Genomic DNA, 22,964 nt, shown 5'->3' on the forward strand with positions numbered 1-22,964 from the left:
GTGACTGTGAACAGCAAATGGGACACGTATCCGTCTGGAAATGTCACCGCTTCTTATCACAACACGCAAATAGCATTTAGCTGTAATAGCCAGTTCTGAAGACCTTTTTGCATTAAGCCTCATGGAGATCATGAGAATGTGTCCTCCTCACAAACAATGCAGAAACACACACACAGAGGTGCAAAGTACTCAAGTACTGTACTCAATTTTGAGGTACTTGTACTTGTGACGGATTATTATTATGCACTCTGGTACAATTTACTTAAGTTTAGGACCTGATTAATTCCCCCCCCCCTGCACCCCCCCCCCCACACACACACACACACACACACACACAGCAATACAGTAGCACAGTGCGAGATAAACAGATGAGGGGCTTTTGCACAAACACTGATCAAACATCGCCACGCATACACTGCTGCCACATCAGTGCCTGTATGATACACAAACTGCAGAACTACAGGCAGTGCCGTTCCAATTACGGTCCCCCCCCCCTCCTCGCTGTTTGAACCCTCGCCTCTCAGACAAAGACATAATTGAGCGTGACGTCCCACTAGGGGGCACTCATTGATCCTCCATGCCCAATCCTCACATGACATCACAGATTCAGATGGCAAAGGCAGGCGGGCATGCAGTTGGGGTTTGCGTGGAGAAGGGAGGGGAGAAAGTGGTGGTGGTGGGGAGGGGGTGCGGGAGCACATAAGTATTAGTGGAGATTACATCATCCACTCCAGCACCTCGCAGCATAGCAACCACAGAGGTGAAAGCACCCCGGGGAGAAGAAGGAGGAGGAAGAGGAGGAGGAGGATGAGGAGGAGGACGAACAATAAGCTGCCTGCAAGTAGTGAGAGTATTTGCATTGATAGAGGTAAACATGCTGCACACATGTAATATGACATGCTAATTTAGAGTTTGTATTATATATCCACAGCTATGATGTAGAAGGAGAGCTGTGTTTGTTTCACACATCTCCTGCATGTGTGTGTGGGAGTGCAAAATGCAGGTATGAATTTAATCTGCACTCCCACACTGTTATCAGCAGCTGTATGAAGACCATACAGGGCGCACAACGCATGTCATGTTTCACCTCGTTCAAACACATTGATGAAATATTAACAGACTTTCAAGACTCTTTTTCTTTTCATATTCAAAACATGAAAGGAAAAAGATTGAGACGGTATGTCAAGGCTGAAGGGAAGAGTGGCAGCGCAGACAACTTAAGGATAAATAACGGTCAGAAGATGATGATAGATGGATGAAAAGCAGAGGGAAAGAGACAGAGAGGACAACATGTTTATCAAACGGCGGTGCGTTTATCATCAGACCGCTCACAAAAAAGGCTGCAAGGACAAAGAGAGCATTAAGAGAGGGAGGAGGAAGGGGTGAGAGGAGAGGAAGGGGAATGAAAGGCAAAGGAGGGGGATCTGGGAAATACATAAAGCGAGTGACGATGGAGTTTGAAAGACGCAGGAGCAGGAAATAAAAGAAAGGTGGAGAGACGTGTGCTGACCTTTACTGAACCTGGGAATTAAATTGAGTTGAAACAAGATGTCAGATTATCACTTGTGTGATGTGTGTATGTGTGTGTGGGCTGACTGGATGTGTGTGTGTGTGGGTGGGTGGATGTGTACGTGATATGTGTGTGCTTTACAGCGTGTTGGTTTTATGGATTAATTTACAGTCTGATGGGAAATGTCATGCGTGGTGCGGAGCCGAAAGGGCACAGAGTGTCGAGCACTGATGTGCTGTGATGTGACGTTTTGTAATTATTATATTTTTAATTAAAGTAAATATCCGTGACTTTTTCATATAGAAATACATGTTTTGTCCTCCCTGTATCTGCGACGCATTAAAATAGAGTAATATACGGGTAATGAAACCTTTCTCTATTACAGTTAGAGTAAAGGAACAACAGAAAATCGATATATATTTATATTTTTTCCATGACATTTAAGTTAAATCCTTATGGTGTAACACAAAGTTGAACTGTAAGAGCAGTGTTGGAAGAAGTACTCAGTTCATTTAAGTAAAAGTAGAAATACTAATGTCTTATCATGCTCGACTAAAAGTCCTGATTTGAGAAATGTACTTCTGCATAACGGCCAGTGTGATTTATTCATCAAATAAAGAAAGTATCAAAAGGGAAAGTACTCGTAACTGTGGACCAAATGTAGACACTTGAAATACTTTTTAGGTTAGTATTACAGTACTGCGTTAAATCAGTACATCATGTGTTTTTATACGCACAAAGTTACTAGTAACAGTGAGCGTTAAATAAAATTAGTGGAGTTAAACGTCAGATATTTACCTCTGAAATGAAAGTAGCATTCAAATTGAAATACTTTATGTCAAAAAAGTACGATACTTAAGTGCTCTTTGATAAGGCAATATGCAGGTAATGAAACCTTTCTCTAATAGTCATAATTGTCAAATTTAACAAAAGAAACACTATATTTATTTATATTTTGCATTTAAGGTAAGTCCTTGTGTAACAAACCTTCCCAAAACCAGAGGTGGAAGAAGTACTCAGATCTTTATTGAGGTAAAAGTACAAATACTATAGTCTTAATATGCTCCACTATAAGTAAAAGTCCTGATTCCAAAATGTACTTCAGATAGTACAAAAGTATGAGCATCAAAATGTAGAGTACTCCCTCCCCTAAGATCTCTGTGACTCCGAGTCCCTCAGAGTTTTCCAGTGTCACTTCTCCTCTGCCTACCCATAGCCCCCCCTCCCATCAATCAATCAATCAATCAATTGTATTCCCCCCACCGCAGCCCTCCCTTATAATGTAAAGCAACATTGAGTCTGAAAAAAGCCCTAAATGTTTTACTTCTACTACTACTATTACCCATTATATAAAGTACCAAAGTCTTACGAGCTTAGGTATCAATGGTAAACGTTCTTTTTGCAGAATGGATGTTTTCAAAGTATTATTATACCTTGTGTTTTATTAATCTAAGGGCATTATAGTCTGTACATGTGGAGCGTTATACCGTATCAGCATAGAGTGTTAACATAAATGTTGTGCAGGGAAAAGTCAGATATTCACCTCTGAAATGTAACGGAGTAGAAGTATTTAAATGGGAATACTCGAGTAAAGTACATGTACGTCAAAAAGTACAATACTTCTGTAAATGTACTTAGTTGCTTTCACCTCTGGATGTCTTGTCTGTTTTAATTGAAAGGCACCCGAGCAAAGCCACTTAGCATCAAAGATATTAGATGTTATTGATGGATTAAGATAAAAACCAACAAATTGAATATGAAAAAAGGGCATCTACCATAATACTCCTCGAAAACACGTCTTGTCAGTGTTGTTTATTTTCTATATGCAGCTTGTTTGATTACATATTTACTATTGACTTGAACAATGCTTCACGGCTGCACGCTTAAATTGATGAACGTATTTATGCATCGATGAATATAATTGAAAATTCTGAAAAGGGCCATTGTGCATAATGACTTCTTGACTTTTAGTATTTTTCAAAGCTTATGCTCATAAAAAATGCACGACCTTCACTTGTTTGGAGTATTCCTTCACATTAGTGCTGCTACTTTTATTGAAGTCAAAGATTTGAAAGTGCTTCCTCCAGCACCAACACTGACCAAAGAAAGGGAGGTATCACCTGCAGTCATCAGAAGTCAAGCACAGCTTTCAGAAAGTCACAATGGTGAAAAGCTTTTTTTAATATAATTCTGTAAATGGGGGGTGGAGGTCAGAGGAGAAGGAGATGTTCTGCCTTTCTTCTTCTTCTTCTTCTTCCTCTTCTTCCTCTTTCTTTTCTTCTCCTCTTCTTCTTCTTATTCCTGTTCTTTCAAGTCTCCTCCGTCTGTTCTGGCTTTGACCATTTGACTCTCCTCACTTTCGGATGCTTGTGACGTCCCCCCCCCCCCCCCCCTCTCTGAAATCATTCTTCCCTCGCAGTAAGTCACTCTGGATGTGCGTGTCGGCTTAAAATGTAAATGCCAATGTGCGTCTGCTTTTGTCAGCAGTGTGAGGGATTTTCTCTAATTCAGCATGATATACAGGACTCATTTTGGCCCAGATTGTCACTCACACGCCTTTTGGCTCTTAACTCCCCCCCCTCCCTCTCTGTTCAGTGTTCGTTCCCTTAATGTTAAAAGGACCCTACACTTTTTCAACCATAATAGCTTTTGTCAGGGTTCTTACAGTCAACACTGAACCGGAGCCGAGGCTGAGTTATTCCCCTTTCTTCCCCTCACTTTGAGGCCTGCAGCTCTGTGAAGTCACCAGGGATTTTTTTCCTCCTCCCACAGCAGTGGTGTAAAGTACATGTAATCAAGTACTGCACACAGGCAAAATGTTGAGGCACTTGTACCTTCCAATTGTTGCTTCTTTATACTCCTACCCCACTACAATTCAGATTTAAACCGTATACTTTTAATCCACTACATGTATTAATCCCTTTAGTTGCTAGGCAGATTTGGATAAATGATGTGAAATATAATGAACCCTTAAATCAGACTTTAGTTCACCTGCAGTAAATCCAGCAGCTACCCTGCAGTATACAAAGCCATTCAAACTAGCTGCACCTTTACCAGCTCTGAGAACACTTTAATGATCAATCATTATAAAACATATCAGAGATATTATTCTGAAATGGACCAATCAGACAATGACTACTTTTACTGTCGCTACTTTAAGTACATTTAGAGGAGAGTACTTTCTACTTTCACTGGAGGAACATTTAGAATACTTTCACTGTGACAGAGTATTCCTACACTCTGGTACTTCTACTTTACTCAAGTACAAGATCTGAGTACTTCTACTTTACTCAAGTACAAGATCTGAGTACTTCTACTTTACTCAAGTACAAGATCTGAGTACTTCTACTTTTACTGAAGTACAACATCTGAGTACTTCTTCTTTTACTCAAGTACAACATCTGAGTACTTCTACTTTTACTCAAGTACAACATCTGAGTACTTCTACTTTTACTCAAGTACAACATCTGAGTACTTCTCCCCCCTCTGCACTACAGTAACTCTTTTTTCTCCGGCCTCACCTCGGAGCCCCTCCCCGATGCCGAGGGCCAGGCCGTCCTTGGTCCACTGGACGATGCCGCTGTAGTTGAAAACCACGCAGGACAGCACCACCCGTTCTCCCAGCACCACCGACTGGTCCGCGGGCTCCTGAGAGAAGTGAATGCACCACGCTGCAACAGAGGGACAGAGAGGGAAATCAATTTTAACTTCTTCTCACTGTGACCCGGCCGTGAGCTGCCATCTTTTATTGCACCTTATCGAGCTACACAGTCCCTCTCCGGGCTTATTGACTCATGCTTGCTGTTGGGTTGATTTGTTACATGGCTTTATGGTGTTTTTATTGTCCTTTTTTTTTATTAAGTGTTTTTTTTGTGAGTGTTTTTTAATGTAAAGCCTGTCTGAGGGGAAATTTCTCTTACGGGAAAGTGAGGTTATTAATGGATCTGTCTTCATTAATGTAAATATTAGATTAGATTAGACTAGATTTACTTTATTGAGAACAATTATGGTAATGTTTCCATCACAGCAGCATGATAAAAACAAGGCATTGCACGTAAAGAGTAGAAAATAAACATTTAAACATCTCAAAACAGAAAATAAAACTGAACTAAAAAGTAAAATATACACATGTTCACAGTGAAAGTGTAATTTTAGAGTAGGATATTATTTAAATTGTGTGTGTGTGTGTGTGTGTGTGTGTGTGTGTGTGTGTGTGTGTGTGTGTGTGTGTGTGTGTGTGTGTGTGTGTGTGTGTGTGTATATTGGTTGAAAGGATGACACTTTGGGGAATTCACATGAAATCATTTTAAATCATTCCTCTTTCTGATTGGCCCAGAGCTCAATTGCTCTAATTTGCATATTTCCATTCCTCTGTGCCTTTTTGCCTGTGCTTCTTTCTTGCCACCCTTTTCAAGTTTTCCCTGGACTTTAACTGAGGCTTAAGTGCGTGGGAATGTTTGAGTGTTAGTGTCTGTATGTGTGTGTGCCTTCATGTGTGTGTGTGTGTGTGTGTGTGTGTGTGTGTGAAACAACATCATTGCCAAGCTGTGATACAGCCGGCTCTTCTTCATCACGCAGTACAAAGGATTTTGCTTACACACACACATTTCCCCTGAGCAAAATAAGCCTTTTTGCTATTGCAGTGCTGCTCAAACCCACGGATATAAAGACTACAAGTGTAGCGCCGGCATACGTTAACGCTGTCGCATAAAGGGAAAGTGTCAGGTGACGAGGCGAGGCCCCAACCCCGCGCTGTTTTCAGCTGTTTGCATCATCAGGTAAAAATGTTTCATATTCTAGAGAAAGTGTTGCAACAAACCACGTTAATTACGACAGAGAAGAAGACTGTGGTGCCTTAGATGACACACACACACACACACACACACACACACACACACACACACACACACACACACACACACACACACACACACACACACACACACACACACACACACACACAAACAGACACTCTTGCACACATTAAATCACACCCAATTTATTCCTTCTCACACACACACACAAACACCTCACTGAGTCATTCACGCACGCACGCACGCACGCACACACACACACACACACACACACACACACACACACACACACACACACACACACACACACACACACACACACACACACACACGGTTGGTGTTTGTCTTCCCTCAGGCTATTCTGTTCTTGGATCCTGGTTAAAACAATCCTATTAGCTAATTAAGGCAGAACTGGGTAATAAAGCCGGCCGTGGCTCTGAGGGACACGTCTCAGTGGGATTCAACCACAAAGGTGGAAACAACAGGGAGATTCGCCGATTTGTCAGGAGGATTACACGACCTGTCATGTTATTTGTGAAGTAGGCTCCTTTACTGAAGACAGGAATCTTATACAGACTTCACAAGAATTACTTTGATGTTTCAACAACTTTGTTTATGAATACTAAATCAAAAAGATAAGTGCTGTAACAGCGAGCAGATCCGTTTGAAGTTTAAGGGAAAAACCCCGCCTTAAAACACTGAGCAGTCGCTGTTGTTTTTTTCCCCGGCGAAACACAAAGCGGATGATGTGATGTTGAGATGTTGTCTCCCAGTGCAGACGTAGGGAGGTTTTACAGAATCGTTTTCATTCATTCATTTGCATCAGGTTTTGTGTGGACTGAGATTCGGCTGTCTTGGCTCTCGGGTTGTTGACAAATCTTCTCCTGGGTATCAGGTCAGGAAAGTCTGGTGTTATTCGTAAAATCTTAAGACCTACTTTCCCTCTAAAACATTTCACCTACTTTGTCTTGCTTGCCCTGAATCCTTCTTACACTTTCATTTAGGCATTTTCCCCCTCAGTTTGTCTTAAACCTCAGTTTTAATTACTTAATTTAACGATCAAATGAAACAGTTGGGACTTTTTAGTCTCGGATGTTTCAGTCATATCGAAACTTTTCCATGTCTCTTCAGGCTTCCTGCCTCTCTTTACTGCATCAACTTGAGGTCGAAATACTCCAAGTAAGGCTAATAGATAATGAAATGTTCTTTAATACTTTTAGGCAAAGCAAGGGCTTCTGTTAGAGCCTTTGTTCAGTCGAGTTAAAACGTCTCAATAGTTTGAATGATAATTTTGTGCAAAAGAAAGCCTCAATAAAACAGAATGCTATGAACTTTCAAGACATTTTCACGCTCAATACATCTCAAAAAACTCCCACGCTCATCACAAATGTGTATAAACCAAAGTTCACCACAAGTTCACGCACTTTCACTTCTACTCCAAGAGTAAGAAAATAAGATCCATGGCAGACAGATCAGGACGGAGAGATCCTTCACATGTATATAAGCAGACTGTCCCACATGCATTATATGTATAACCTAGACAACCTTCACATTTCTACGTGCTAAAACGGCAGGAAAAGTAATCATGACTTTCCCAGACTGGAAATCTTTCATCAAAGACAAACAGAGGAGCTGAGAGCAAACAATGGAAGTGGAAGCTGCTGTTGTTTCCTGCAGAGAAGAAGAAGACGAGCTGCTGGGACGTGATATCCTGCTGACATGAGTGATTTACATGTGGGTCATGTTATGCATGATTTATGCAAAATTAACAGCTATTACGAGTAAGGGCCCTCTTCTTCGTGTATAACTCTGTACAGAACAATGCAAGACCCTCCTGGGATGGACTGCAGTGTGTGTGTGTGTGTGTGTGTGTGTGTGAGAGAGAGAGAGAGAGAAAGAAAGAGAGAGAAATAGTGACATAAAAACAAAAAGGAGGAGACAGAGAACATTTCAGTGTGTGTGTCATATTTGTCATTAATGTGTGTTTTTATCTGTGCTTATGAGTGTGTGGTTGATATATGTGTGTGTGTGTGTGTGTGTGTGTGTGTGTGTGTGTGTGTGTGTGTGTGTGTGTGTGTGTGTGTGTGTGTGTGTGTGTGTGTGTGTGTGTGTGTGTCTGTGTGTGTCTGTGTATGAATGTGTGTGTGTGCGCGTGTGTGGCCTGTCAGCCTGCAGCAGAGACTCAGATAGCGGAGGAGAGAGCCGCACTGACAGAGAACAGAGATGTAATTAACCCTACGGGATACCCACCCTCCTCCTCCTCCTCCTCCTCCCCCTACAACATACACGCACACACACACACACACAAAATTCCCTGTCCTCTCCCATGCTCTTTCTTTCTTTCCTCTCTTCTTGTCTAACTTTGTCCATCCTGCTTTCTTCTCCTCTCATTCCTTCTTTCGTTCTTTGTGTCTTTTTTCAACATTATTGTCCCGTAACCTTCGTTGGCATCACCATTTTAAAAACACAGTAATGTAGGAGCAGTGAATGTCAACAAGTGGTGATTTTCTGTTGTAAATTGAACACGGTTTCTGTCTTTCGATTACAGGCTGCATTGGTTGGGTCACATGGGTATGAGCATAGTGCATACAATCACTTGTTCACCTGTGTGTGAGGTGTGTGTGGAGGAGAGGATGGAGGGTTACTGTATTTTTTTGTTGTCATACCTGGATAAGCGGATTGTTTTCATTGTTGGCTCTCAGCGACTTTTGTTTGTTCCTAATCATGTAAACAATATGAATGAATTCCAAGCCATCTCTCTGTTTCTCTTCTTCTCCTCTCTCCATCCTCTAGCTGTTCTCACCTTAAGTCCTCCAGCATCTCTACTCATCTTTAAGTCTTTCTTCCTGTCTTTCCATCATCTCTGTTTTGAGTATTTCCCTCTCTGTGCAGTTGGCATTCCTCAGCATCCTTCCTCCTCCACTTCCTATCCCTCCTCCTCTTCATCCTCTGCTGCCCTGCATCATTACCCTGAGGGATGATGTTAGGTATATCTTATCTTCTCCCTCTCATTGCATAATGACCCAGCTGAACAGTAGACAGAGCCTCACAATAACTGCCTCAGTGTCCAAACACATTATCCCTAATGTCTCTTAATATCTTTCACTCACGCTCTCCTCTTTTCTCCATCAGACTGAGCTTTAAACATTCATATCCAACTAGCCTCAATGTTTACACTTAATATTTAAGAATTAACACATATTCTAAAGATATCTTCACATCTTTTATTAAACATGAGCTGAGAAAAATTACTCGCTTGAAAAAGATGAGCTGTACGAGAATCTCAAACAAGTAAATCCTGCTCAATAATGAATGTGATTTTGACACACAAAAAGTATAACCTAACACAAGATTACTCGTTCATTCATAAAGGAAATTAGTCGAGTAACTCACTGTATGTCTGAACCTGCCCTCATGATGCTTTTGGGCAACACACACCATGTTTCATTGAGTTGCATCATCTGATGCCGGTGGAGCACAGCAGTCTCAACACACACACCAAAACAAGATGTGGTTTCATTGCACCACGTATTGCTTTTCTGACCTGCAATTCTAAGGTAATGAAATAATGTTATATTTAGAAATAAAATCTAACGTCTTAGCGTTTTCAGTTTGGCTTCATTGGTTTGATTACAGAGAAACTAGGAGCCTGGTTTTCAAGAAACTCATTGTGAAATGTATTTCTTGAACATAGTGACACCACCATGTAACCACCAAAACATTGTACATGATAGGCTGAAGGGTGGGACATCTCTTAGCTGTTGACCAATCACAACAGAGCCGGCCAGCTAACCAATCAGTGCAGACTGGGTTCTGGTTTCAGACAGAGGGTGAAAAGGGGTGCTGCAGCACAGGCAGTATGAGAAAAATAAAGAGCTGTTTGAACATTAAAGCATGGAGACATGTCCCAGAGACAGAACATTAACCTGAAAATGAGAAGAATAGGTCCTCTTTAAAGATAAAACAACAACAAACAGAACAGGACAGAAACACTTTCCCTTCAAATTAAATCATGTGTTTGAAAAAGTAAAAACGGCAGCAGATTTGTCTAATTCCTGAACCTCACATCATGTCTTTCGTATGAGACAGGATCCCATTTCTCTTTAAGGAACGCCTCCACTGCTAAAGAGCTTAAGACTTCCACTGTGGCCCCCAGAGGCCAAATACAATCTCCTGCGAGCAAACCGTTGCTATGTAGAAATGAAAGGACAGTTTGTGAGGTTTGTAACCCTAAGCTGCTCTCCTCTACACCCTGAAGCCTTCATCCTCCTAACCCCCGCCCCCGAAAAATGCCACGCTGACCCTCTCCCTGTATTCATGTCCCAGCTCTGCCTCGGGGCTGCAGCTCGCTCCCATTTCAACCACCACTCTCAGGCAGGAGAGAGCATGCTGTGTCCAAGTGTGTGTGTGTGTGTGTGTGTGTGTGTGTGTGTGTGTGTGTGTGTGTGTGTGTGTGTGTGTGTGTGTGTGTGTGTGTGTGTGTGTGTGTGTGTGTGTGTGTGTGTGTGTGAGTATTGTCAGTGTTTACATGCATGCCTGCATACATATCCGTCATTGTTGGGCAGTGTATGCCGTGTGCATATATTTGCCATTTCTGAAAAGGCAGCAAAGGGCAGAGTGTGGACCGCAGAGTACAGAAAAGGTGTTTGCACGAGAGAGAGAAAGGGAAGTGTTTGTGTGGGAGGAAGGTCGGGGGAGAGAACGAGTAAACCACAGAAGATAAAGGAGAGAAACAGTGAGAACAGAGAGACATAGAAAGAGCAGTATTAGGAGGAAACATAAAGGCTCCTCTGTCACCGGGTTTCACTTCAAGCATTTTTGCAACATTTTTCTTGCTTTCTTTTGTACTCAGGAAGTTGAATGGAAGCAGGGAGGTTCATTAAAATCGTTCTAACACAAATCCTCCGCGCTGCAGGAACTAGTTTTGACACTTCTCAGAGTGGAAAATGCTTCTGTTGATAAAACATTTGGTGAATAATGAGTGTCTCAGGTTCTGTCTCGAGTTTCAGCTGTCAAATGCCTTACATTAGTGTGCATCCCCTTTCGTCGTGGTTGTTGGATTAAAAATAAGACAGAAAAACATGTTCAACTCTTAAGGGGCTTTCTTAAACAAGTCAGGATAAAAGTTCACATGCAACGCACTCTTCCACTGTTTTCAGCGAACTTAAAAAGACGTCAATCACTTTTTTTTTAGTGAATCTACATTTCAAAATGTTCAAAATGAACTTGATTTGCTCAAGAAGCATTGTGTGCCCCCTCGCTTATTTGAATGGTTTGATTGGTTTGATGCAGCGGGGGTGCAGCAGGCTCTCGCTTACAAACGCAACATCGAACCTAGGCTTTATTTCTGCGGCAAGTTTCCTACACTGCAAAAAACATCCATCAGACTTAATAAGAATTCTCGAAATAAGAATAAGATTACTTAAAACAAGCTTCATCCTTCCACCCGAGCAGCTCCAGCTTTCAACCAGCTCAGTTAGAAAGTAGGCCAGATAAGGGATGGTAACTCTAAGCAAGATCAGGAGTTTTTGCTGTGGTCCTGAGTCACAAGTCGGGGCTGTGCCTGTCGTTGTGGTCTGGCCTGATGCTCACCTTACTACCTCTTTGATGGCTGCCACAGGATTGCTGACCTCCACCTGGTCTTCTTATTTATAGACACATGCATTTTCCAGCATTTGGACTACCTGTGTTTATCATCTTTTTAATTTACACACAACATCTATTGCACGTCTTGCCATCCTCTGTTCCTCTGCCCCGAGGTTTCTTCCATTTGCCCCCGTTAACTGAGGGGATGTTGTTGGAAGTTTTTCTTTGTCCGAAGTCCAAGGACAGAGGGTGTCGTATTCATAAACTGTACGAACTGAGACGTTTTTGGAGTGTGAAAGATGGCTTTGTAGCTTGAATGCTGTATTTCCACTGCTTATTTCAAAAAGGATAAATGTTGACGTGACGAGGTGTGATGATCTGTTTCTGAAAAGTCTGCAACTCAATCTAGGACTTCTTAGGTTTCCATTCAACCAATCAAGCTGTCATTTTCAACAGGAGCTTTTTTTCTTCTGTTTTGACACATTTTAATAATAGACAATAAAGGTCACCTGTAACCAAGGCTTGGAGGACTCGCCCATTTCTGTGCAACTTTTCAGTGAAAATGAAACCTTTGGATGTGAAACACAATGCCTCTGTCACTGCAGGTCTGTTATTCAGTCTTGACGTCTTCTTATAGATGAGAGGAAACGCAAGCAGGGAAAAGTATTGCATGAAAGAATGTCATCAGAAGAGCGCAAAGAAAGGGAAGATGAATTATAGATACAGAGAGGCATGCCATGTGCATGCAAACGATGCGCTTCATTGCATCTGATTGGATTTGCTTATCAATTTGAATGTTTCTGCAGGATTTATCTTCCTTATAGGATTTGTGGTCCCTTAAGGTCTGCCGTGCATGCAGAGTTACTACGGAAGAGTAATCTGACTTTTGTGTCACATTACTGAGCCACGTGTCCCCGCGGTCATTTACAAACAAAGGTCAGACTGCAGCGATCTTTTTTATTTGTGATTAGCCGTAAGGAGTGCATCATTCCTGTGGAGCGATATGTTTACTGCTGCCTTGTTTTTTGGGGGGAATGTTTTGGGGAATATCATTTGCGTTACATCTAAACCCCCGAAGCACACGGCATTAAACTGACAGAGACGAACATGTGAGCAGACAGAGAGGGACTGAGCGAGACAGACACACACAGCGACACACACCACCCTCATAACTTTGTCCCAGTGTGTCTCGGCTCGCTCGGTGTCTGCTGTAAACAGAGGCTCGGAGATTTCCCAGAGTCCCACTCTGAAGCAAACGTTGCTTTTATTTCTCCTCACAAACACTTCCAGCACAACAGAGGAGCAGCAGGACGCCGGCCGCTGAGGAGACGCTGAGCAAACTGAGCGGATATTGGAAATCACACACAGACACACACTTACAAGCTTTTACTAACATGTAGATGCAGAACACACACTCACATACACACAGACTCTGCTTAAAGTTACAAAGGAGACTATATGCATGATTCACAATCACACTAAACACATGCACCCAGACATATAGAAACTGTAGGCTCTGGAGGAGTGGAACGCATGCTCATATTTAAAAGGCACTCACACGCAAATGTACTCCCAATATCACTCCCAAACAGCATGGCTGGATTACAAAAGAAAACATTTTCCTTGCCTACAAAAGACGAAGGATCAAAAACGATCGCAGTGCTACTCAGTCTGTCTGTTTCCCTCCATTACATTTGTCCAATTTCATTGCATGACATTAAAAAAAACCCGAATATGTCAAAAACATGCAGAGTAGGAAACTAGTCAGAGGAAATGGAAGATTGTTATAGCCTACTGATCAAATGCACTCAATATTTTCTCTCCCCAGAAAACCTTGGAATGGATGCAAGTAGATGCAAGTAGTAGATGTACACAGAGAAAACTGAACATGAATTAAATGTATTACGTCAACAAATGTCTCATAACTGAATTAAGTTAGTAGAAATCAATAATATTAAGTTGAACCTACTTATTTCAATTTCATATTGTTTGCTTTCATCTAACACAGGTGTGTGAAATCTGTTGACACAATACATTTAATTAAAGTCAACATTTCAGTTCTTTCAGTGTGTTTTTCTTATCACTTCTACAGTTTCTATGGAGATCTGGGAACTCCTCTTCATCAAAGTCATTGAGCAAGGACATTTTTTTCAAAAAGCCAGTAGCCAATGTGAGTCAAAAAGTAGAAAACTGAAGAAAACTGTGCACACACAACTACTGGAAGTACAGTAATGAATACATCTGTTGTTAATGGATGCACCAATCCAACTTTTTCTCTCCTGATACCTCAGTCCTCTCTCAAATTTGAATCTGCATGGGATTGGGATCAAAAGTAAGGCAATATAAGGCACATTTTGCTTTAGCACTAAGAAAAAAGTTGGTACAGAGTCTTGTGAAGAGGTAATGATACGGTTGACACCCTTCCCAGTTTGAAGGCCATTATCGTAGGTGTGTATATTTGCCGTTTTGGTCGTTGGCATCTTAGTTTTTGACTAGACTCCTGCATTGGTTTTACTTTTAAAAGCTTCGACCTGACACGTGACTTTATTTCCCCCACCATTTAATCTTGACATGTTTTACAAATTAAAGCAAACATACATGAGCACCCCAGAGACATGTGCTGTGACAACTCTTTTTTGATTAGCGTGTGAGAAGTGCTTCCAAGTCACTTTTTGGAGACGGGCCCCTGATTCACAGCCTAATCACTGTCACACACCCACACACACATTCAGAAGTGCATTAAAGTCCCAGCGAAGTTCAGCTTTGTGAAAAGGAATGCGTCCTCATCATCGCTGTGTTGCCACCATCCTGCCTGTGCTGCTGTCGACTTCAAACAACTGGGTTGTGTTAGTTCGACTCCGGAACACAGGCAGGAGAGACACAAACACTGAGCACACACACTCGTACACACACACACACACACACACACACACACACACACACACGCACACAAAACAAACCACACACACTTGCAGCATCCGTCCCCTCTCTTCCTAACTGCTTCCCCCTGCAGCTCTCTCTCAGCCTCTCTAATTGACTTCTGCTTTCTCACATTTCATTTCATCTCTTATATCAGTTTTATTTCCCCCTTTTTTACGATCCCCTCTGTCTTCAATTATTCATCCCTCTCTCTTTCTTTCTCTGATTTCCTTCCATCTGGTCTTGGTGATGTTTAATTCACCTCTTCATTTGGAGGAAGGGGAGGGGGGGGGCGACTGCTGCTGCGCGCTGTTAATTGGTTTTTAAGAGCGGTAAGTACACACACATGTACGCATTTGCACATACCCACTTGCACACACACACACACAGATCCACCCCTCCCTGCTGTGTTAAAGCACACTGTACATGTCTGCTAGCATTAACATCATCAAATGAGCACCGAGTGAGAAAGCATGTGAGAAGGGGAGGGCAATTGTGTGTGTGTGTGTGTGTGTGTGTGTGTGTGTGTGTGTGTGTGTGTGTGGGTTGTGTGTCTTGTGTGTGTGTGTGTGTGTGTGTGTGTGTGTGTGTGTGTGTGTGTGTGTGTGTGTGTGTGTGTGTGTGAGAAGGGGTGGGACTATGACGTTTGTGTGAATGTGTGTTTTGGTGCATGTGAGAGTGATTGCGTATGAGTGAGCAGGTCAATGTTGTGAATGTTGCATTCCATACAAATTAGACCAAACGGATGGATGGATGAATGTGTGTGTGTGTGTGTGTGTGTGTGTGTGTGTGTGTGTGTGTGTGTGTGTGTGTGTGTGTGTGTGTGTGTGTGTGTGTGTGTTTGCGTGTGTGTGTACTTCCTTCCTTGTGAGGACCCTCTGGAGGCTGTGGGTGAGGACACTTTGGGCAGTCCTCCCTACTTCAAGGGGTTATTTGGGGGCAAAGACGTTAAACTATAAGGGTTAAGATTAAACTTAAGTTTGGTTTAAGGTTTGGCTGAGCTGTCAGCATGTGATTGGGATGAAAAAGTGCAAAATGATGTTATATGCAGTGTGTGGTTGAACGTAAACCCAACAAATATCAATGTATATTTGTGCAAACACTTTGAAACACAAAGGAAGTTTGTATTAAAGAAAGTAAGGCCACCATGGTGGACTGTGAGGTCTTCCAGGATCAATATACATCTTTTATTTAATGAAAGGGTAGCTTTGTGGTTTTCTTTTTATGACTACTGACTGGAATTAATCTGTGTGGGCCACTTGAGTTAACAAAAAACTGACTGACAGACCGAGAACCACTTTGAGTCGTCAGTAGGAAGTGGGTTTTCTGCAAATAAATGATTTCTCAGAGCCCCTGGAAACAAAGTTGAGAGTGCTAAAAGCGAACGCAATCAGTAAATGTGTGTTTAAATAAAACTGATATGCTAATAGAGACTAAAAATCCTTATTTGTGTAAGATATTCTGCAGGTTCATGACTTATAGTAAGCCCTTATACCTTATGTCTCAATTATATACCTTTTCTTTCAATTTGAGCGCTTTAAAGTTAACTCAAATGTTTTTTCCAAATCTAAACGTTTCAAGATCCATTAAAAATGTCATATTTAAAATAAAAAGAAATGCATAAAATCTTATAAACACATCTATTGTAAATGATTTCTGTTTGATGCATAGTGGCTGTCAGAAAAATGATGTTTTGTCAAAATATTTCACAAAAAATGGGCAATGAAATACTGAAATGAGTCCAGAATATTTACACAACGTTGTGGAAAAATGTAGAAAAACAAATGTCTTTAAGGGAGAATTTAAGAGGAATAAACACGTAGATGAAGCCAACTAAGTGTGTCGATGTGTGCCACTTAAGAGAACTCATACGTCTTTACAATGTGTGAGCAAGTGAGTGACTTACAAGTTAATGTCTGCAAGTATTTTCTGTGTGTGTCTGTGTGTGTGTGTGTGAGAGAGAGTGTGTGTGTTCTCTGCATTCCCAGACAACTGCAGCCACATCATTAGCCACATCCTCTGACTCCAACCTGGCCATCGGATCAGAGGAATGGAATTAAGTCGGGAGCAGATTAGTCATTATCCAAATAACGACCTCGCTCAGCAATGGCTGCGCGATTTCCCCTTCAATAAGAATTGGTGATGTGAGCTCCAGCGAGGCGGAGGAGATGAGATTCTGCTGTGAAGTGAAACGGTGAAGAGAGAAATAACCTCGCTGTAGCCTTGTGAACAAGACGACAAAAAAAAGCTCCTCTGCAAACAGGGATGAGGATACTTTAATCTTAATGATGAGTTGGGGGGTGGAGAGAAATCCGCTGCTGGCACACGGATGAAATGTTCATACGCTTTAATCTAATTGTTAATAAGTTCCTGTGGTAATGAGTGAACTGTCATGGAGTTCCTGCAGCATGAACACGAGCTGGGCTTCCTTCCAAGACGTGGAAAAGCCAGATGTAAATGTCAAGTGTTATGCTCGGCTCGAGGTGCAAAAGAAAGGTCTGCTGGTTAAGGACATTCTTTGTGAAACTGTGACCTCGCTTTGAAACTTAAACGTTGTTTCTACAAAGTATACAAACTCCATATTGGCTGTAGTCGGTGTTACAGTATGCAAAGTGCATTCCTGGATTTCCTCCTCGAAATTGAAAGCCGTGAAATATCACTTACACTATCCGACACGAAAGCCCGATAACAACTTGCCAAATAGATCAGTTGTTGAAAGTCTGTGTGGAAATTCAATTTATCTCTCTCAAAGCGTCTGATGGAAACACACCTAATTTGCATTTTATTTTTTCCCTTGCATTTACATTTTTTTTTTTTTCAAACCCTCTTCTCCTCAGTGACTGCCTGACATTTTTTTTTTTGCAGTTCACACATGTCTTCATGCAAAGATATGATAGCGCTGCAGTGTGAGGGTTGTGAAGGCTTGCCAGAGTCGAGCGTTGGAGGCCCCTTTTTTGTCAGAACTTCACAGCCAGGCAGCATTCAACATTCATCATTCCTTTTTTTCCTGATGTAAGTGCAAGATACCTCAGTTATGACACGCTTTGAAGATCTGCTCTTGCTTTTGCAAAGAATGTAAAATATGGAAAAGGGTCTTTCAGGTCTGTGTGTGCTAATTTAGACTGTCGCATAGTGTGTGTTTTTGATCTGGTATGTGGAGTGATACCGCAGCCTAGGGAATCCCTGCACTCCCTGCCTAATGCCTAATTTAAGAGCAATGTGTTCAGGCAATATTGAGAGTTTGAACCGATCCATCATCATCATTGTCAATGTTTCAGAAAGTTAACATGATCATCTAGCTCGGATCAGTCTGTCAAACCATGTTATGAGAGACAAATGAGGACATTAGGGTATTTTTTGGGTGGAAAAAACGGAAGATTTATGTGTTTTCTGATCATCTAGTGACATCTTAGTTACTCAGGGCTTGGTGCTGTGCCATTACTGTACTGCAGGGATCATCTGTCAGTCAATCAGTGTTGCAGTACAGTGACTCACGACTCTATCAGGGTGCTCCCAGTTCCCACATATATTTGTCTGGAGGGTGAGCTCTGTGCCCGGATAATTAGGCTGATTTAAGTTTGTCTTTGGGAAAATACATTTTTAAAGGTGGTGTTAAGGAAATTTGCTGCAAGGGCAGAATTAGGGTAATAGGTTGGATCACTGCTTCTTAATGGAAACTGTCTTCCTCTCTATTACTGGAAGAGGTAGTGAGGAAAAGCACAGCTGCAGCCTCTCAAAGTGAAGACTCGTTTCAGAGGTTTTAAGTGAGTGGCACGATTTGTTCTTGCTGCTAATTACAGACCTTTAGAGAACTTTACTTTTTATAATGTTTTATTTCCTTATTTTGTTCCATAATTTTAAATATTTTATTCTTTGTAATCATTTTGTTTTATGTCTCTTACTTTTATTGATAACATAGTGACCTATTGAACTAAGAGGAGGGACATACTGTATCTAAGCTGATGACCAATCAGAGCAGACTGGGCTCTGGTTTCAGACAAAGGGTGAAAAGAGGTGCTGCAGCACAGGCAGTATGAGAAACATAAACAGCTTTTTGAACATTAAAGTATGGAGACATGTTACAGGAGAGACACAAAGTACAAATATGAACCTGAAAATGAGCGTAAAAGGGCCCCGTTGTACCTTCTGAGATCTAACTTAGAGCTTTAAGTCTGGTTTTCACTTTTCTGTAATTGCAAGTTTCCCAAATATTCCTGCGTAAACCCATCGAACAGTTGTGATAGGAACTCAGAGCTAAGGTCTTAACTTGGACTCTGTGACCCCCTCAGAGCCAGCATCCATTTCCTCAGAGCAGCATCCATTAGACACTTCAACATTTTTCACCCCACAGTGGCTGCAACATTAAGCTCACAAAGTTGCTACTTCTATGTATCCAAAGCAAACAGACAAACAAACAAACAGAAAATGCATCATTTCCCATGCTGCAGATGATTTCCCAGCTAAAGGCCGACACCACCAAACACCGAGAGTTTAGAACAGCAAATACAACGGCCCCCATGAGGAGGGTTTTTCTCATGAATCGTGGTAAAAATCAATGTTTGTGACCGAACCAGTTGGCCGCAAGGTGTTTAACGGAGCAATCGAGGACACAAACAGACAAATACAGCAAGTGACTGTCAGTCAGTCCGTCTGTCTTCCTGTCGGTCTTTTTGTTTGTCTCTTTGCTGTCTGTTTCGATTTGTATCCGGCTCTGGATCACTGCGTCTCTCTCTGGCTTCCCCTTTCCCTCCGTCACTCTCTTTCTGCTCCTCGTTTTTTCTTGTCTGTAAGCGTGTCTGTCGGTCTCTGTCAATCACTCCCTGCTACTGCTGCTGCTGCTGCTGTGTGTGTGTGTGTGTGTGTGTGTGTGTGTGTGTGTGTGTGTGTGTGTGTGTGTGTGTGTGTGTGTGTGTGTGTGTGTGTGTGTGTGTGTGTGTGTGTACATGTCCATGTGTGTGTGTGATTTTTAAAAACTCATCTCCCGCTGTCTTCATCCCTCTATCCGCGTGCCCTCTCCAGCTCATGTCTCCCCTCTCTTATCTCTCCCCGCTTCGCTGTCAGTCTGTCTATTTCGATCCGTCTGTTTATCTGTTTATCTCGATCTGTTTTGGCTCATTTCTTTTCCTCTTCGAGGTTGTGTCGATGTGTCTCACGTGCACACAAAAATAAACATAAACACACACACACACACACATGCATACACACACATCAGCCTGTCTTCCTTCTCTGGGCTCCACAGGGACATGTAAGTGGGACAGGGGGGAGAGAACAAACAGATCAAACTTCAATCTAGGCTTTTCTCTCTTTCCTCATCCTTTTATACACCCCCCCCCCCTCCAACCCTTGACACTCAGATACAGTACACACACACACACACACACACACACACACACACACACACACACACACACACACACACACACACACACACACACACACACACACACACACACACACACACACACACACACACACACACACACACACACACACACAATCTCCTCTTTCTCCTCCCTTCTTCCGATACTCCTCTGTCTCGATACACACTCTCCTTTGCCCAGAACCAGCAGACTGGTTGGCAGGGTCGGCTGATTTCACACACATACACACACACGCACGCACACGCACGCACGCACACACAAATACACAGCTTGAGAGAGAAAGAGAAGGGGGGGAAACATCCCGAAACTTCACAAACAAGTGCACTCAGATAGAAACACATGATACACTCTGCAGACACACACACTCTCTGCCTGGTAAAACTGCTAATTGGCATGTTGACAGTGAAATATTTAAAGTGTACCATGAATAATATAAAGAGACATCGATTGTATATTTGCTGTGTGAATAAAACATGAAAGTTCCATGTGTCTTGTGTCACTCGCGTGCCCCCCCCCCCCCACCCACCCTCACTACTCATTAAATAACATTATAGACATTATAAAATAATAACGGCAATGGATGCATTCAAAAGTAATGCCATGCATGGAGGGTAACAGCTAGTTTCTCTCCCATATTCCCTCCTCACATCCAGGTCATTGTGTCTCCGTCTGTTCACACTTTCACACATCTTCAGACCTCACTCCAGCTGCTTCGCTCACTCCCTTGCTGATTCCTTCTTTCTCAGTGCGAACCCTCTCCGTGTTTCTTTTGCTCTATCCATCACACTCTCACAGTGATATTTCAGCATAATAGCATTCTTGCAACTTTTTGGCATCAGTTTGTGCAAGCTCTTTCCAGGTTTCAGCGTGATAATGCCGCCCTACACAAAGAAGAAGACTTGAAAGAAATGTTGATCCCAGTTTGTTGCTCGAGAACTCGACTGGCCTAAACAGAACATTAACCCTTTCTGGCACCTCCTGGAGGACTTCAGCTAATGCTCTCAAGGCTCAGTTAGAGCAAATCATTGCAGCCAGTTTGCAATTCTTGCAAAGAGAAAGATTGTTATATACTGTATGTAAATGCCGAGCTAAAACCCGTAAACCTAAAGGTCTTGAGTATGTTTCTCACAGACTGTGATGTTATTGTGTCTTTGTATTTGTCCATGTTGCTGTTGCAAATGGAGCTGCTGTGATTCGAGTCAAATTTCCGACTTGATCTGACCATTAAAGTATTATCTATCGTGTAAAGAATAAATTCTATGTTTTGCCTTATTTTTATCTGCCCTTAAAAGGGCCGTATTTTTGGTTTCCTGTAGTGTGTCATATAGGTTTCTGTGCATGTGAATGGTCTGCAAAGGCTAACATCCCTGTGTTCCATCTAGAGGGAGTTTCTCTCCCACACTCTCCCCCACTCCTGCCTGAAACGCATCCATTGGACTCCTTTGTTTACTTCTTTAACATAGCGACATCACTATGTAACACTTGCGCTTCTATTGGCTAGCGCTCCAACACATTGTTTGTGACAGGCTAAGGGGCAGGACATCTGTAATTGGTTTACCAATCACAAAAGAACCGGCCAGCTAAGCAATCAGAGCAGACTGGGCTCTGGTTTCAGACAGAGGGTGAAAAGAGGTGCGGTATGAGAACAATAAAGAGCTTTTTGAACATTAAAGCATGGACACATGTCACATTTGAACGTCTTTTGTGACTGAACTTGCTTCTAAATAATGAAAGATACGGCTCATTGTTATGATTTCTTGACTGATTCATTTGGGAGCATGAATTTGTAATTTGAGTGCACAATTTTATTCATATTTCACAAAATCTAAAGGTGTGTGCAAAGGGTTTTCCATATCGTGCAGAACACAACAGGCTCTGCTTTGACAAACCCAGAAAACTCTCTCTCTCTCTCTCGCTCTCTTTGCCTTCTAGTGTTTTCTTCTCATTTCCTCCTCCTCATTCCCTCCGTCTCTCTTTCCAACCTCTCTCCTAACTAACACTCTTTTTCTTTTTCTTTTCTCCCTCCCTGCCTTTCTTTCCCTCCCTCTTTTCTCAGTTTTAATTAGCTGCTAGCCTGAGGTCAACCTCTGTTCCTCCGCATTAGCACACACAAACACACACTCACACCAACACATGTATACGTACACTTTGTATAAGTGTGTGTTTCTGTGTGTTTCTGTGTGTGTGTGTGTGTGTGTGTGTGTGTGTGTGTGTGTGTGTGTGTGTGTGTGTGTGTGTGTGTGTGTGTGTGTGTGTGTGTGTGTGTGTGTGTGTGTGTGTGTGTGTTGTGTCAAGCTGAACTGAATACCTCTGATCCAACGTCAGATACATTTACCGATTCCAGCTTTAATGGTCGGAGTGGAAGAGTTTGAACTCCCATGATGCCGAGCAGGAACATGTCATAAAGCGTGTGTGCGTGTGTGTGTGTGTGTGTGTAGTAGCCATGCATTTCTGAACCATTGGAGTGTAACGTCTGTGTGTGAGATGTGTTTGTGTGCATAGGTGAAATGACATTTGAGGATGTGTGTGTATGTGAGTGTTATGTGTGTGTGCACGAGTGTGTGTAACATATGTTTAATGAGGTGTGAGTAGTCTTGTCTGGTATGTGTGTGTGTGCATGTGTGTGTGTGTGCATGCATGCATGTGTGTGTACTGCAGCCCCCTGGAGGTTTTTGCGACATGCAACATTAGCAGTGACACAGAAAAGATGCATCAGATCTTGTAACACACACGCACACACACACACACACACAC

The 22,964-nt window shown here is 42.2% G+C and overlaps 1 protein-coding gene across 2 annotated transcripts in view; it reads right to left on the reverse strand.

Moving 5' to 3' along the window:
• Window positions 1-22,964, reverse strand: part of kirrel1b (kirre like nephrin family adhesion molecule 1b) — a 72,180-nt gene that overhangs the window by 24,058 nt on the left and 25,158 nt on the right. For both annotated transcript variants that reach the window (XM_063886806.1, XM_063886805.1), the window contains exon 2: window positions 5,032-5,181. In XM_063886806.1, coding sequence (XP_063742876.1) covers window positions 5,032-5,181 — 150 coding nt within the window. The remainder of the gene's footprint in view (window positions 1-5,031; window positions 5,182-22,964) is intronic.

Source organism: Eleginops maclovinus, chromosome 6, assembly GCF_036324505.1.
Source record: "Eleginops maclovinus isolate JMC-PN-2008 ecotype Puerto Natales chromosome 6, JC_Emac_rtc_rv5, whole genome shotgun sequence".
Taxonomy (NCBI): Eukaryota; Metazoa; Chordata; class Actinopteri; order Perciformes; family Eleginopidae; genus Eleginops; species Eleginops maclovinus.